At 47.1% G+C, this 15669-nt stretch overlaps 1 protein-coding gene across 1 annotated transcript in view; it reads right to left on the minus strand.

Moving 5' to 3' along the window:
• The window catches only part of LOC311247718 (E3 ubiquitin-protein ligase TRIM35-like), a gene marked incomplete at both ends in the record, with an annotated part of 28826 nt that extends 16323 nt beyond the window's left edge, over nt 1-12503 (minus strand). Inside the window, 3 exons of the mRNA XM_084338724.1 lie at nt 3021-3043; nt 3344-3574; nt 12276-12503. Of these exons, the coding sequence (XP_084194850.1) occupies nt 3021-3043; nt 3344-3574; nt 12276-12503 (482 nt within the window). The remainder of the gene's footprint in view (nt 1-3020; nt 3044-3343; nt 3575-12275) is intronic.
• Nucleotides 12504-15669: the final 3166 nt, after the last annotated feature.

The raw sequence follows: 15669 nt of genomic DNA on the forward strand, positions 1-15669 counted from the left end.
GCATCTCTGTTGGTAAGACTTCCGTGAGTTGTTCAGGTCCATATGAGGATCTGTTTCAGGGAGTGGTCAGGGCTCCTCCTCACGAAGCTCCTACTCGGGCCTTCTGTGAGTTCGGACTCTCCTTCCCTGTGAGGGAGCCTCCTCAGAGTTCAGAGCCTCCTCCTCGGATTGTCAAGATGAGTAGAACTTCAAAAAGGAGTCCTGCTCTATTGTGTGTGTATTCGATTCAATTCGATTATTGAGTGTGTATTGGTTCAGTGCCTCCTCCTCGGAGAGCCCTAACCCAAATTTTACATAGCTCAATGTTGCAATATATTCTTTTCAATCTATACAGCTCGCGTGGGAAGTCTCTCTGGGGATTTCCGTCTCCTCCCTATGGGAGGGTGGTGGGATGTAAAAATGTAAACAATTTTTACCCTCAGCTGCGTCACGAGGGATTCATGTCAGTCTGTGTTCTTTCTTTTTTGAATAAAAAGAGGAAGGTACATGAAGCACGACGGCTCCGTGTTGTTCTCCCAGGCGACTTGGAGGAACAATGTTTGGTGTCTTGCTAGACTATCCATTGATGTGTTTGGGTCTCGAGGCATACATAGTGCTGGCTCGGTGTGTTTTCTGTTACAGAATCACACAGGGGCTAAGCGCGCCTTGGTTGCTTGTTAAAACAGCGTTTTTATAGGGCAACTGGGATGGAGTTTTGTCTCTTCCGAGCGCCAGTTTACTAGGTTGTCTCGATGAATTCTCGTTCATATCTGGGGGATGTTAACGGAATAGATCAGAACATAGGTAGAGGGGTCTCATGCCCTTGGGGTGGGCCACTGAGCACGGTCCTAATGGGACCGTCTGGGTGGCACCCTCTTTTCATGTTTTAGATCAACACGCATACCTACCCCCTCTCCTGGAGTGGGCATGTCGGCGTGGTTAGGACACGGGACTGGTCTGGTCACGCTGGTCCAGGTCAGTTAACCCATTGTCCGCCGGGGATGCAGATCTGCTGTTCTGGTACCCTGAGGGACTTGTGTTCTTTTCGGGGGGAAAAATGCCGGGTCGGTCCGGGTGTCACAGGGTTAGGCGTTATGGAGACCCTATGTTGGGTACATGTTGTACTCTGCACTATCGTAATGGCTTACGGCCATACCAACCTGTCCACGCCCGATCTCGGTAGCTAGAGCAGGTTCGGTCCTAGTTAGTACTTGGTTGGGAGACCGCCTGGGAATACCAAGTGCGGTGTGCTTAGGGCTGGTTCTCCATTCTTTTCGCTCCTCTCTCACGCGTGGCGAAGAGAGGGCTGTTGGGGTGGTCTTGGACCTCCTCTGGTAATCCTGTGCTTCCCGTGCCGCCGGGCCCGGTCCGAAGTAAAGTTTCGTTGATACCGGAGGCCTGGGATAACCCTTTTTTGAAAACTGAAACACTTGTACTGCGGTGTAGCCAGTGTATACCCGCAGGTGTGTTTTGGAGTTTTTTCTTGAGGGGTTATAGGAACAACCACCGTCTGTACCGAGCGGGTGGTTGATTCCCTGGTGTGTTGGAGCAGAGTCAACTCCCGGGTTACCGGTTGAGTGTGCCCCTGCACGTTCATGACGTCTGCCAATCATGTCAGCCTTCTCTGCCTCAACCCCTCTGGGTGGTTTTTTTTTAATGGGGGCTTTGTCATGGTGATCAACAACGCCAGCATACGCCCCTTCCGCCGGGGCGGCTGTTTTCAGCTGACTCCTTTGGCGCCTGTCTCGTCCGCAGTGCTCCAGGCTCAGGTTACAGCCTGTTGCCTGGTTTCCCCGGTGCGCTGCCTGCTTCCGTTGGTTAACCTTTTTGTGTGCTTACGGCCATGCTGACTGCCTGTTCTGCAGGGTCAGTGTGCCAGGCGGTATGCTATTGGGGGGAAAGGGCCTGCTCTTGGAGGGGCCTTATCCGAATACGCTGGCGATGTGGGGGGCGGTGTCACTAAGTGACCACCTGGTGGGGTCTTGATGCCTGGCGTCATTGACCTCTCCGGGCCCCCGTTTTCCAGGGTATCCAGTCCCTTCAGTGGGTCTGGGTCTTCCTTCGCGCTCCGCTGCTACGGCCTTGCCACGGGGTTGGGTTTGCTCTTAACCCCGTGATTTCTGGGGGCAGTAACAAGGTTGTTCCTTCCGTTCGTTCCCGGGTGGCATGCGGGTTGTGCGTGTGTGTAGTCGTGGGGTCAAGCCACGGTCTGCTCACCCTGTGCGTTGAGTTGCTTGAGTGCCTCTTCGCACGGTCGGATCCGTCGCCCTCCTGTGAACCTTCAATAGGGGGGGTATCCTCCATTAGGGAGGGTCGGGGGGGCTCGGTCCTTCCCGGTCTGATGGTTGTGGGGGGCCTCAGCGGGGTACATTGGTCGGGCTATGGCTCCCGCTCAGCCCCTGTTGCAGAACAGGTGCTGAGCAATCCATTAACGTCATAGAACGAAGGGTTATGTATATAACCCAGTTCTATGAGTTAAATGGTGCGCTCAGCACCTGGACGCCGCTGCAGCCCTTGATCTCGCCTTGTGGTGAAAGTTTGGGAAGGAGGCGAGTAGGTGACCACACACCTGCTTATGAAGGTAAGCGGAAGGGGGTGTGGTCAGACGGATGTTGGGATGTAAAGGTACATGGTGGAATTTTTTATTCAGTGCACGTGCACGAAGTGAAGTACAGTGCAGAACAGGTGCTGAGCGCACCATGTAACTCATAGAACTGGGTTATATACATAACCCTTCGTTATGTGATAGTAAAGGGTTAACCTTCTGTCGTGTGGCAGTGAAAGGGTTAACCGACTGTCGTGTGGCAGTGAAAGGGTTAACCTTCTGTGTATTGCCACAGTGAAAGGGTTAACCGTTTTGGTAGTGCGGCGGTGAAAGGGTTAACATGGGGGCAGTCAGGGAAAGAGAGTCAGAGAGAAAGGAGAGAGAGAAAGGAGAGAAAGATAGAAAGAAAGAGAGAGAAATTGAGAAAAAGAGAGATAGAGAGAGATAGAGATGAGAGAGAGAAAGAGAGCGACAAAAAGAGAGGTAAATCACTTACCTTTTCAGTGTGGTCTTGTAGTTCTATGGAGTTAAAGACAGATCAAGTTAAACACTACACTGTAAAAACTGAGCGTCATCTGGTCACTTTTAAACTATCAGCTAATTGTATTAAACTAAAACTGTGTAAAATGCAATTCATAAATGGTTCAAATGCATTGAATTCAGCTCAATTCTATTTCAAACGGCACATAGTGTTTTTTATTATGTATAGGTTACTAATACTTATTTAATAAATATGAATGAACCCCAATCCCAGTTTTTACAGTGTACTAAACATCCTCAGCATCATTCCCTATGAACTGAAGAGAGACCAGTCCTGACCTGCAGGAAGGAGACGTGTTCAGCGTTCAGCTCCTGCTCTATGGCTCTGATTGTGTCTGAAAGGGTTGACATCTCTCTGTCCAGCTCCTCAATCTTCTCCTTCATCGTCTGGCTCTTCTGCTCCTCTTCCTCCTTCAGTGCAGCTACCCTGGCCTCCTTTTCCTCGTGGAGAAACTGGAGAAGCTTCTTAAACTCCTCCTCAATCTGCTTCTCTGTGTACAGGGCCTGGACCTGGAGATTATAAGATAAGATAAGATATTCATTTATTGATCCCCTTGGGGAAATTCAGGCATCATAGCAGCATGGGGGATGGGGGGGGGGGGGGGGCAAGGGCATAATTTTGTTTTCAATGGTGGAGGGGACACATTTGTGGGGCATGGTCAGAGGCTGTAAGGTCGTAGATTTAAAAAGAAAAATCAGTTGTGCAAGTCAATTTTGGTGAGTTGTTTCTATATACAATTCACTTATGACAAGTCATAACGCCGCACAAGTCTCGGAACGTGAGAGAGAGAGAGAGAGATCGTGCTATTTATTATCTACAATGTATAAAACAACAGCCTAGAGGCTTTTAAATACAACGAGGTCATAGACAGATATTTCACAGAGACCAAGCAATGCTGTTGTATTTCATGGCAATCACACAGACCATCGTTCAGTTTCACACCAAACTTTCAGGGGAGGGGTGCTATGTATTTGAGCACACCTGACGACATGGCTGTTGTTGTTATGCAAAGACAGCTGTGCTCGGTACTTAGTGCGTGCACACAAACATGCGACTCGTCCCTCGCCGGGTGCTCACCTCGTCTTTGCATGACAATGGCTCAGGTCGTCAGAGACCTGAGCTCAGAGATGGAACAAGCAGCCGTTTTCCGTGTGGTCCAAGTGCCGCGTCGCGTCTCCGTTTATTATCGTGTAACATTGTTTTGGACGGTAAAAAAGTCCAGGGGACAATAACTGCCTTCTGAAAACATGCAGGGGACATGTCCCCTGTGTCCCCCCCCCCATAACTACGCCCCTGGGTGGGGGGGGGGGTACAGGTAGTAAAAACAACACAAGCAGTGTAAACAAATAAGTTTAAGGAAATAAGCCAATATAATTTACTATCTAACTAACTATACAGCATTCACAGTGTCACATAAGGTGCAGTATGCATAAGGTAGTGTTATAATTTACTATCTAACTAACTGAAATATACAAGGCCAGATTAAGACTTCAGACGCCCCTGGGCCAGATTCTTGTGGAGGCCCCCCCACACACATACACATGCACGCACGCACAGTGGCGTTTTTATATGTCACTTTAAAAATATATAGAATATTTAGAAGTGGTGGGCTCTGAGGGCCAAGCTAAAAGGACTTTGATCACCCCTGCCCACTTTGACAACCTAGGATGGCTTAGAGTAGACGACAGAGTACAGCAACTTGTAATGGGCCTGGTCTACAAGATACACTACACGACCAAGGTACCCATGTACATGTCAAAATACTTCCCAAAGGTCAGTGAATACCACGATCACAACACCAGAGGGAGCTCCACAAATCATGTCAAACCCAGATTCGGCTCAAACAAGGGACTAAACACGTTTCGCAATTATGCCACATCAATGTGGAACGCCCTACCCAAAGCTGTAAAGGAATGTGAATCACTACCCACTTTCAAAAACACTCTCAAAGAACACCTACAGGAGGCTGCAATTCGAAACTGGCCCCTGTAAATGTCCTAACACAACCCCCTCCAATGTACAGTAAATGACCAAGTATGGTATTGTCAATATTCCAACATACAGTTTTGCTTGTACAGTTGTACAGTGTTCCCCACCCACCCACCCACCGAACCACCTCCAATGTACAGTGTCCCCCACCGCCCCAACCCCACCCCACCTACCCAACCTCCTCCAATGTACAGTTTCTACGTCAAATGTATATACTCTCTTTTCTGGACTCTTTTCGTATCACAAACAGTACTGTATTTGCAAATCTGGTATGTCATAAATGTATAGATGTAGCAGTACTGTCTATCTGTATGTCATGTATGTCATATATGTTATGATGAATTGAAAATGGGGGACCCTGATGTAAACAAGACGAAAGTCTTTCTCTGGTCTGCATCCCCTTAACAATTATTGAGCTGTACTGTACTGTACTGTACTGTACCCATTCTACAATCTGTTAATAAAGTTTTCAATCAAGAAGAGAAAAGAAACACATCATGTTTAGATGGGGGGATGGCGCCATCCTCAGGAAGAAAAAAAACATGCACACACTTTGGAGACAAGAATATAATATTAGAATAGTAAGCTTACTTTTACGTGAATGTCAATTTAAATTATAATTACGGAAGGGAGGGGGTTGAAATGTGTTTTTGTCCTGTGTTACTGTCTGTGAATTAATGAATTAATGAAAATTGTATTTAACAGATTGCAGAATGGGTACAAATAATACAGTACGGCTCAATACACACAATTGTTAAAGGGATGCAGACCAGAGAAAGACGTTTGTCTTGTTTACATCAGGGTCCCCCATTTTCAATTCATAGTGCATGTATGACATGCACAACATATATGACATCATGACATTTATGGCATAGGGACATACATGACATACAGGCAGGGCCGCCTCAGGGGGTGTGCGAGCAGTGCGGTCGCACAGGGCCTCGCGGGAAGGGGGGCCTCGCATAAAAAAAAATTAAAAAAAAATATTTTTTATTTATTATTTTTTTTATTTTTTTTTTTTATTTTTTTTTTATTTTTATTTTTGCGAGGCCCCCCTTCCCGCGAGGCCCTTTTTCATCACATTCCTAAAATCTAGTTTTGCTTATATGCTTATATATTTCACATTAGACACGTTTGTAGAATGTGTCTGACTTGTTCCTGGGTCTGCACCTGGGTCACTATTGGAGCTCTGGTGCTCTGCAGCAGGCATTGGTTTCAACGAAGGGAGTGGTTACTTACATCATAGTACGCCGCCGGAAACTTAAACGAAGAAGAAGAAGAAGAAGAGTCAGCTGCGTTTGAATATTTCGCGCGTGCAGCTTTTGACTATTATGCTTAGTTATGCCAGCCAAGGTCGGTCATTATCAGTCGGTCAGTCACCAAGGAACGTTGACGAAAGGCGGGACAAATGGCCGGAGCCTTGTCATGATGCAGTCGGGATATAGGCCATGGCCCATGATGATGTCGGCTAGTAGCTAGCTTAGCTAAAGGCTATCTAGCGTTAGCTAACCTGCAGCCAAGGATGAAGAAGGATGGTCGTTTGGCAGATGAACTTCGTCAACTCCACGCGGTTGTCTCCATCCTCTTGGACGTTTGGTGAGTTTTTAACCTATTCTATTAACTCTATTCTATTCCCGCCGTGGACATCGCTCTCTCTCTCTCTCTCTCTCTCTCTCACTCTCTGGAGCTAAACTGGCCGACTAGCTAATAGTACTACTAGTAGCTAACGGTGTGTGCCTGGTGTCAGCACCTGGCTGTATGTAGCCGCATAGCTTGCTTCTGCGTTAGCTAATGGTTAGCGATAGCCTGGTTGAGCTAACTGTTAGCCAGTTAGCTGTTTAGCTTCGACGTTAACTGCCGGCTGCGCTCGGCTGGGAACGTTCGTTTGATGCTATCAGTTAGCCTTGAGTTAGCTGTTAGCTTGTGCTACGACCATTGACATTAGCCGTGAGAATAGCAGGGGGTTCTGGCACTCTGACTACGACATCATCTTTGACAGAAGATGTAGTCGGGCCTGCACCATGACAAGGCTCTGGCAGCAGCTTATTTTTGTCCCGACAGCGAGAGGCCATTCGTCAACGTGGAGACCTGTGTTACGGCCTTTCGCCCTGCGTTCCTTGGTGCAGGTAAGATTAATGAAAATGTCATGACATTACCCCACTCTTCCTTCCTTCCCCTCCCGAATGTTTTGTTAATAACGATGTTTTTTTCCAGGCAAAACATATGCTACTTCACAACATTTGGAGATACGACATGTGCTGTGTGTGAATGTCTTGGTCGTTTGTGTAGCTTGGGTAGCGTTGGGCCGTTGGCCAAAGCTGTGTGTGGCCTGGTGTCAGTAGCCTACCTGGCTAGCCTATTTAGCTGATGTCGGCCATTGGCTCCTTGCTGCTTTGGTTTCTCTGGTATAGACCCTCTTCTCTTTGGATTTAAGTGTTGATCTTTGTCCTTTTGGATCTCTCATACATGCTCTCTCTCTAACACACACACACATGCTCTCTCTCTCTCTCTCTCTCTCTCTCTCTCATACATGCTCTCTCTCTAACACACATGCTCTCTCTCTCTCTCTCTCTCTCTCTCTCTCTTTCTAACACACACAGTCTGCCTATGGCGGCCTTTCTCGATGGCTAGGCTGTGCTCGCTGAGTCTGTATAGTCAAGGATCTTCAGTCACAGTGCTCAGGTATTCTGCCACTGTGTACTCTCTGTTTAGGGCCAAATAGCATTTCAATTTATTTCCAATGTCTCTCTCTCTCTCTCTCTCTCTCTCTCTCTCTCTCTCTCTCTCTCTCTCTCTCTCTCTCTCTCTCTCTCTTGGATTTAAGTGTTGATCTTTGTCCTTTTGGATCTCTCATACATGCTCTCTCTCTAACACACACACACATGCTCTCTCTCTCTCTCTCTCTCTCATACATGCTCTCTCTCTAACACACATGCTCTCTCTCTCTCTCTCTTTCTAACACACACAGTCTGCCTATGGCGGCCTTTCTCGATGGCTAGGCTGTGCTCGCTGAGTCTGTATAGTCAAGGATCTTCAGTCACAGTGCTCAGGTATTCTGCCACTGTGTACTCTCTGTTTAGGGCCAAATAGCATTTCAATTTCTTTCCAATGTGTCTCTCTCTCTCTCTCTCTCTCTCTCTCTACACTGTATATTGACTGTAGAACGGGAGCTCTCTCTCGCTCTCTCTTTTGCTATATGTTGACTGTATCATGCCCCGCCTCGGGCAGCGCTATTATTTAAGAATATGTTGACTGTATGAAAAAAAAAAAAAATATATATATATATATATAATTATTATTATTATTATTATTTTTTAACCTTTTGGGGGGGGGGGGGCTCGCGTTAAATCTCGCACAGGGCCTCGCATTTCTCCCAGGCGGCCCTGCATACAGGTATATAGTACTGTTACATTTGTGATATATATGATATGCAAATATACAGTACTGTTACCCATAGATCCTGACAGAGAGTATATACATATGATGGGGAGGGGACTGTACATTAGGAGGGGGTGGGTGGGTGGGAGAGAAATATACATACGGTGGGGAGAGAATATATACATTACATACGGTGGGGAGGGGACTGTCTATTAGGTGGGGGTGGGGCTGTATGTATGTATGTATGTATGTATGTATGTATGTATGTATGTATGTATGTATGTATGTATGTATGTATGTATGTATGTATGTATGTATGTATGTATGTATGTATGTATGTATGTATGTATGTATGTATGTATGTATGTATGTATGTATGTTACTATGTATGTATGTATGTGTGTGTGTGTGTGTGTGTGTGTGTGTGTGTGTGTGTGTGTGTGTGTGTGTGTGTGTGTGTGTGTGTGTGTGTGTGTGTGTGTGTGTATGTATGTATAAAAAAATAAATAAAATACAATAGAAATATTGACTGACGTTTCTTAGGCGACTCTTTCGAAGTTGGTTAAGGTTAGAGTATGGAATCAGGGCTGGTGTTCTATCGCCCTGCTCTAAGACAAACTCTAACCTTAACCAACTTCGAAAGAGTGCCTAAGCTTAACCGGTGAAAGAAAAAGGCGTCACACGATTGGCGCTACCAGAAACGTCAGTGGGCAATCAGAGCGCAGAACGCGAACGCAGAACTGGAAATCCGTTGGTAAAATTATTCAGGCGTCGGGGCTGGGATGTGGAGATGCAAGTTTTGACTTTTTATTGCTGTTTTGACCTCAAACGGAATACCTCAAACTCTTATGAAGAGAAAAAATACTCAAGATTAGCCACTTGCAGACGGCAGGGTGTGACGTACTGTATATTTTAGTTATGAAATATTTTTGTTGACTAAATATTTTAGTTGATGAAATATGTTTTCATTTCAGTGTCACAGTATGACATCGATCTCCAAAATGTATGTATGTATGTGTGTGTGTGTGTGTGTGTGTGTGTGTGTGTGTGTGTGTGTGTGTGTGTGTGTGTGTGTGTGTGTGTGTGTGTGTGTGTGTGTGTGTGTGTGTATGTATGTATAAAAAAATAAATAAAATACAATAGAAATATTGACTGACGTTTCTTAGGCGACTCACTAGAGGCCCGGTCGTTAATCCGGCCCTGGAAATATACAGTAGGGGGGTTAAAAATCATGTCTGTCCCACAATGGACTACAAATGTACAAAAGGGGACTTATTTGTACTGTGTGCAGGTTGAGTGCAGCTGCAGTAAATCATTTATCATTAATACAGAATATTTGTACCTTTACGTGTTCTGCTGTGCGGACGCATGTTTGTTTGATTTCTTTAAAGGCCTGTAGCTTGTCACGTAAGGTCTTCAGTGGAGCCTGGAGCTGCTTCTGCAATGGAATTCATTCATTCATTCATTCATTCATGATGCATTTCACTTGAAAGATGCAAGTCTGAGGACTCTGTGCTGCAGCACCGGTTTCAACTCACGGACTGGAGTACGTTTGCCACCCAGGCCACCCTGGACTCCCACACTGACATTGACCCCCACACTGACATTGACTCCCACACTGACATGGACTCCCACACTGACATGGACTCCCACACTGACATTGACTCCCACACTGACATGGACTCCCACGCTGACATGAACTCCCACACTGACATGGACTCCCACGCTGACATTGACCCCCACACTGACATGGACTCCCACACTGACATGGACTCCCACACTGACATTGACTCCCACACTGACATTGACTCCCATGCTGACATTGACTCCCACACTGACATTGACTCCCACACTGACATTGACTCCCATGCTGACATTGACTCCCACACTGACATTGACTCCCACACTGACATGGACTCCCACACTGACATGGACTCCCATGCTGACATTGACTCCCACACTGACATTGACTCCCACACTGACATGGACTCCCACACTGACATTGACTCCCACACTGACATTGACTCCCACACTGACATTGACTCCCACACTGCCATGGACTCCCACACTGACATGGACTCCCATGCTGACATTGACTCCCACACTGACATTGACTCCCACGCTGACATTGACTCCCACACTGACATGGACTCCCACACTGACATTGACTCCCACACTGACATTGACTCCCACACTGACATGGACTCCCACACTGACATGGACTCCCATGCTGACATGGACTCCCACGCTGACATTGACCCCCACACTGACATGGACTCCCACGCTGACATGGACTCCCACACTGACATGGACTCCCACACTGACATGGACTCCCATGCTGACATGGACTCCCACACTGACATGGACTCCCACACTGACATGGACTCCCACACTGACATTGACCCCCACACTGACATGGACTCCCACACTGACATGGACTCCCACACTGACATGGACTCCCGCACTGACATGGACTCCCATGCTGACATTGACTCCCACACTGACATGGACTCCCACACTGACATGGACCCCCACACTGACATGGACCCCCACACTGACATGGACTCCCACACTCAGTGGCGTCATTTCAGCAAGGTATGGCAAGGGGGAGGGGGGGGGGGGTCAAGGGGGTTTCCCCCTGTATGATTTTATTTGGCAAATCAGTTCTGCAATAGTCACTTTTGGTGAGTTGTTTCTATACAATTCACTTATATGACATTTAGGTAACATTAATGAACTGCACTGTTATAATAACTAAGCCATTAAGACCTTACCTGAGGCTGTGTCCCTATATCACTTGTCTCAGTCTCTGCTGCCCTTTGACTAAAAAACATCCGTATGTCCATTTCCCTTATTTTTTTTCTTTCTAGCGGCATATTTTCATTTGAGTTAGTCTGTCGCCTAGTAAAAGTGAGATGATTGACAATATCAAAACATGCTTCACTAAAATAACATAGAACGTGTTCGTATTGACACAACATAACATGGACTTAATTAATTTGAATCAACAGTATTATGGCGTTTATACAGTTTGTTTAATTTAACCCCACCTGAAATTCTGACAAGGTTTTTGAAAACGTTTAGGCAGCGAAGGCTCCGGCGTTAACGTTAGTCAGTCGCTTGGTTGTTTATTATTAAATAAAGAGCATCACCACCTCTACCTGGCGTTCAACAACTTCGCGGCAGTGCCATCTACAGGCTGGGTGGTGGTAGGTGTCTAACATGACAGAGATCAACATTGCGGATGAATACACTGCGTCACGCAAATTAGATAATTTTTTCACACTGACATTGACTCCCACACTGACATTGACTCCCACACTGACATTGACTGCCACACTGACATTGACTCCCACACTGACATGGACTCCCACACTGACATTGACTCCCACGCTGACATTGACTCCCACACTGACATTGACTCCCACACTGACATTGACTCCCACGCTGACATTGACTCCCACACTGACATGGACTCCCACACTGACATTGACTCCCACGCTGACATTGACTCCCACACTGACATTGACTCCCACACTGACATTGACTCCCACGCTGACATTGACTCCCACACTGACATTGACTCCCACACTGACATTGACTCCCACACTGACATTGACTCCCACGCTGACATTGACTCCCACGCTGACATTGACTCCCACACCTCCTACGTTGTGGACAAAAATAAATCAACTCCAACATCAGTGTCTGAATCTAATCCCATCTAATTGTTCTGATTGTCTAATGTTTCTGCATTCATTAACAACGTGACAACAATGTCTGTGTATTTATTGAGTATAATTAAAGATTGAATAAATTAATATAATAATGATTTTGCCATACCTTGTGATCCTCTGAAGCTTCCTCTATGGGGCAGCAGTTGTGGCTCTTGTGTTTTCTGGAGGACTGACACACCACACAGATGGGCTGGTGGTCATCCAGACAGAAGAGCTTGAGTTTCTCACCGTGCAGACTGCAGAGCACCTCAGAACCTGCTGGAGCTCCCTGGCTTCTCTCCCTGAAGGCCTCACACCGGTTCTTCAAAGCCAAGTTACGAGGAGGATCTAACATTGAAGAGATTTCCCTACAAAGTGGACAGTTCTTGTCTTCTCTGTCTCTCCAGTATTGTTGCAGACAGGCTTTACAGAAGCTGTGGCTACACAACAAGATGACAGGATCTGTGTAGATGTCACGGCACACGGGACAAGACCAGTGGCGGCTCGCCACTAGGGGCGCTCGGGCGCCGCCCCCCCTCAGATCCTACCCTGGTTATATGAGAGAACAAGAAAAATACGTTTTTAGTTTTTTGTTTTATAGCCCTATAAATAATATAAACATGTTTAAAATTAATAATATTTACTCATTTTAAGTATGTTTGTGTTTCCAATGCACAATATAACGTTATTATATAAAAAAAAAAATACTCGTTTTCTTGAACAGGAAGTGACTCACCTTTCTTTTTTTTAATAATTTTTTTGTATTTCTCGGCCCGGGCTAGACGCGACAGCGCTCTGAGTGCGCGTCACGGTTTGATCACTGTATCCGTCGCAGCCAATCAGTGCGTAACGCGTTGTGCGTTGAAATATGACTATTATGTTGGAATCCGGGCGCGATTTGAAGCGGTCTAGCCAGTAGCGTCAAGAATTTCTGTAGCCGCATTTCGCTGAGACGCTCTCTGATTGGCCGACGCCAGTATTTTTTTCCGTAGCAGAATTTCACAGAGACGATCTCTGATTGGCCGAATCCAATTTCTAATGTTCCAATTCTAGCTTATTCCTAGGTTGGTCCGTTGGTGGTAGAGATAGTTGTGTTGTTGTGAGATGCAGCTGTTTGTCTTAGAGCGTGCCGTGACTGCAAGTTCTTTAGACTGTTAAGCTTAGGCACTCTTTCAAAGTTGGTTAAGGTTAGAGTTTGTCTTAGAGCATGGCGATAGAACGCCAGGTAGTTTGCAGTCTGTTCGACGCGGAAATGGACAAAGGAATGAAGTACTTGTGTTGTGTGGTGCTAACTGCTAACAAGCTAACACTTGGCTAACAAGCTATATGGCGGATGCAGTCTGGACACAGTGGACAGTGGTCTGGAATACATCAACAGTGTATACACTTTATCATGGCAAGCCCTGAGTCCTGCCCTGGACGTGTCAACTAAACAGTGAGTCTCTCTCTCTCTCTCTCTCTCTCTCTCTCTCTCTCTCTCTCTCTCTCTCTCTCTCTCTCTCTCTCTCTCTCTCTCTCTCTCTCTCTCTCTCTCTCTCTCTCTCTTTCTTTTGGATTGAAAATACGTGGATTATGGCTTGTTCAATATCGTCTATGTTTGAATGAATGAATGAATGAAAACTTTATTAACAGATTGCAGAATGGGTACAATACAGTACGGCTCAATACACACAATTGTTAAGGGGATGCAGATCAGAGAAAGACGTTTGTCTTGTTTACATCAGGGTCCCAGATTTTCGATTCATATCGATAGTTTAATAGCTAGCCTTGGCTCGTTTAACAATATGCAAAATATGTGTACAGCCCTGTACTCATACTGAAGTTATTCTTGGTATATAATAGGTCTGATTGTGTAACGAATCGATTCCACGTCGCGCTGTGTGTGAGAGAGAGAAGGAGAGAGGGAGAGATCTGCGTGTGTTTGGAGACAGAGCGAGTTTTGTTTCTAACTTTTCTATTTATATATTGTGTTTCAAGTTGTGAATTAGACTATACTTTATTTGACTGGTTGTGTGTTGTTGTAGTAACAGCTGAGCGACTCGTTCATAAGAGCTGATTCATTGCCGTGAGCGTGAGTCGAATCGCTCACGTCTTGCCATGAGTCGGTTGCGTGGTACTGTACATGTTTGCAAAATGTTTTGGTATAGCGCCCCTAGTGGAGAGAGAACCAGCAGCCGCTACTGGACAAGACAGATCCTCTTCACAATGAGACAAAGCCATTTTGTCTCTCAGTAACACTCCCTCCTCTGGAAAGCTCCCTGAAGTTTACTTTAACTTTTGTTATAAACTTACTTAGATTCAGTCAGCAGCTGGTTGAAGTCACTGTTTGATCACTAGTTATGAGGGCCGACGTTCCACTCTACTGGTTAACGTTGCTTACTCGTGAGTAGTACGTTCGTTGATAAAGACAAAAAATTTCCACAGCTGCTCCAGTGTAAAACAAAGATATCTAAATGGTTTATTTCTGTGAGGTTCGCTTCTTCCCTGGACCTTTAATTCCTGTTCCCTGGACCTTAATCCCCTGTCTCCTCACCTCACCAGCCCCCACCCTCGCGTTCGTTTACTCTCGTCTGCTCTTCAGCAGCCCACACCCTTGGACTACCTGTCATTATGTGTTTGATTGGTCCGTGCCGAACACACACTTCTAGTCAAGTATCAATTACCATCACGCACCTGATGTGTGTTCTAATTAGCGCTCCAGTGGGCTTTAAATACCTCGATCTTCCCCCCAGTCCTCGTCGGGTCGTTCTGCAAACTCCTATAGGAGATTCTCTATCTGTAAGCTCCTACGGGAGATTCCCTATCTGTCTGTATGCTGTTCCATCTCCGGCGTGAGACGAGGTGCAAGCCTTCGCCACCTGTCGCCGTTTGCCTGGAGTGGGACACAGTACTGCGCTCTCTAATTCTCTACGGGAGGTATTCCAGTGTTCCACTCCAGACCCCGCGCCAGATGCGCTCTCCGAACAGGCGCGTTCTCCAAGCAGACGCGCACCACTCCAGACCCCGCGCCAGATGCGCTCTCCGAACCAGCGCGTTCTCCAAGCGGACGCGCACCACTCCAGACCCCGCGCCAGATGCGCTCTCTGAACCGGCGCGTTCTCCAAGCAGACGCGCTCCACTCCAGACCCCGCGCCAGATGCGCTCTCCGAACCGGCGCGTTCTCCAAGCAGACGCGCACCACTCCGGACCCCGCGCCAGATGCGCTCTCCGAACCGGCGCGTTCTCCAAGCAGACGCGCACCACTCCAGACCCCGCGCCAGATGCGCTCTCCGAACCGGCGCGTTCTCCAAGCAGACGCGCACCACTCCAGACCCCGCGCCAGATGCGCTCTCCGAACCGGCGCGTTCTCCAAGCAGACGCGCACCACTCCAGACCCCGCGCCAGATGCGCTCTCCGAACCGGCGCGTTCTCCAAGCAGACGCGCACCACTCCAGACCCCGCGCCAGATGCGCTCTCCGAACCGGCGCGTTCTCCAAGCCGACGCGCCCCACTCCAGACGTCTAGCCTGCGCCCTCCTACTC

This window comes from Notolepis coatsorum (assembly GCF_963971535.1).
Source record: "Notolepis coatsorum genome assembly, contig: SCAFFOLD_1164, whole genome shotgun sequence".
Lineage (NCBI taxonomy): Eukaryota > Metazoa > Chordata > Actinopteri > Aulopiformes > Paralepididae > Notolepis > Notolepis coatsorum.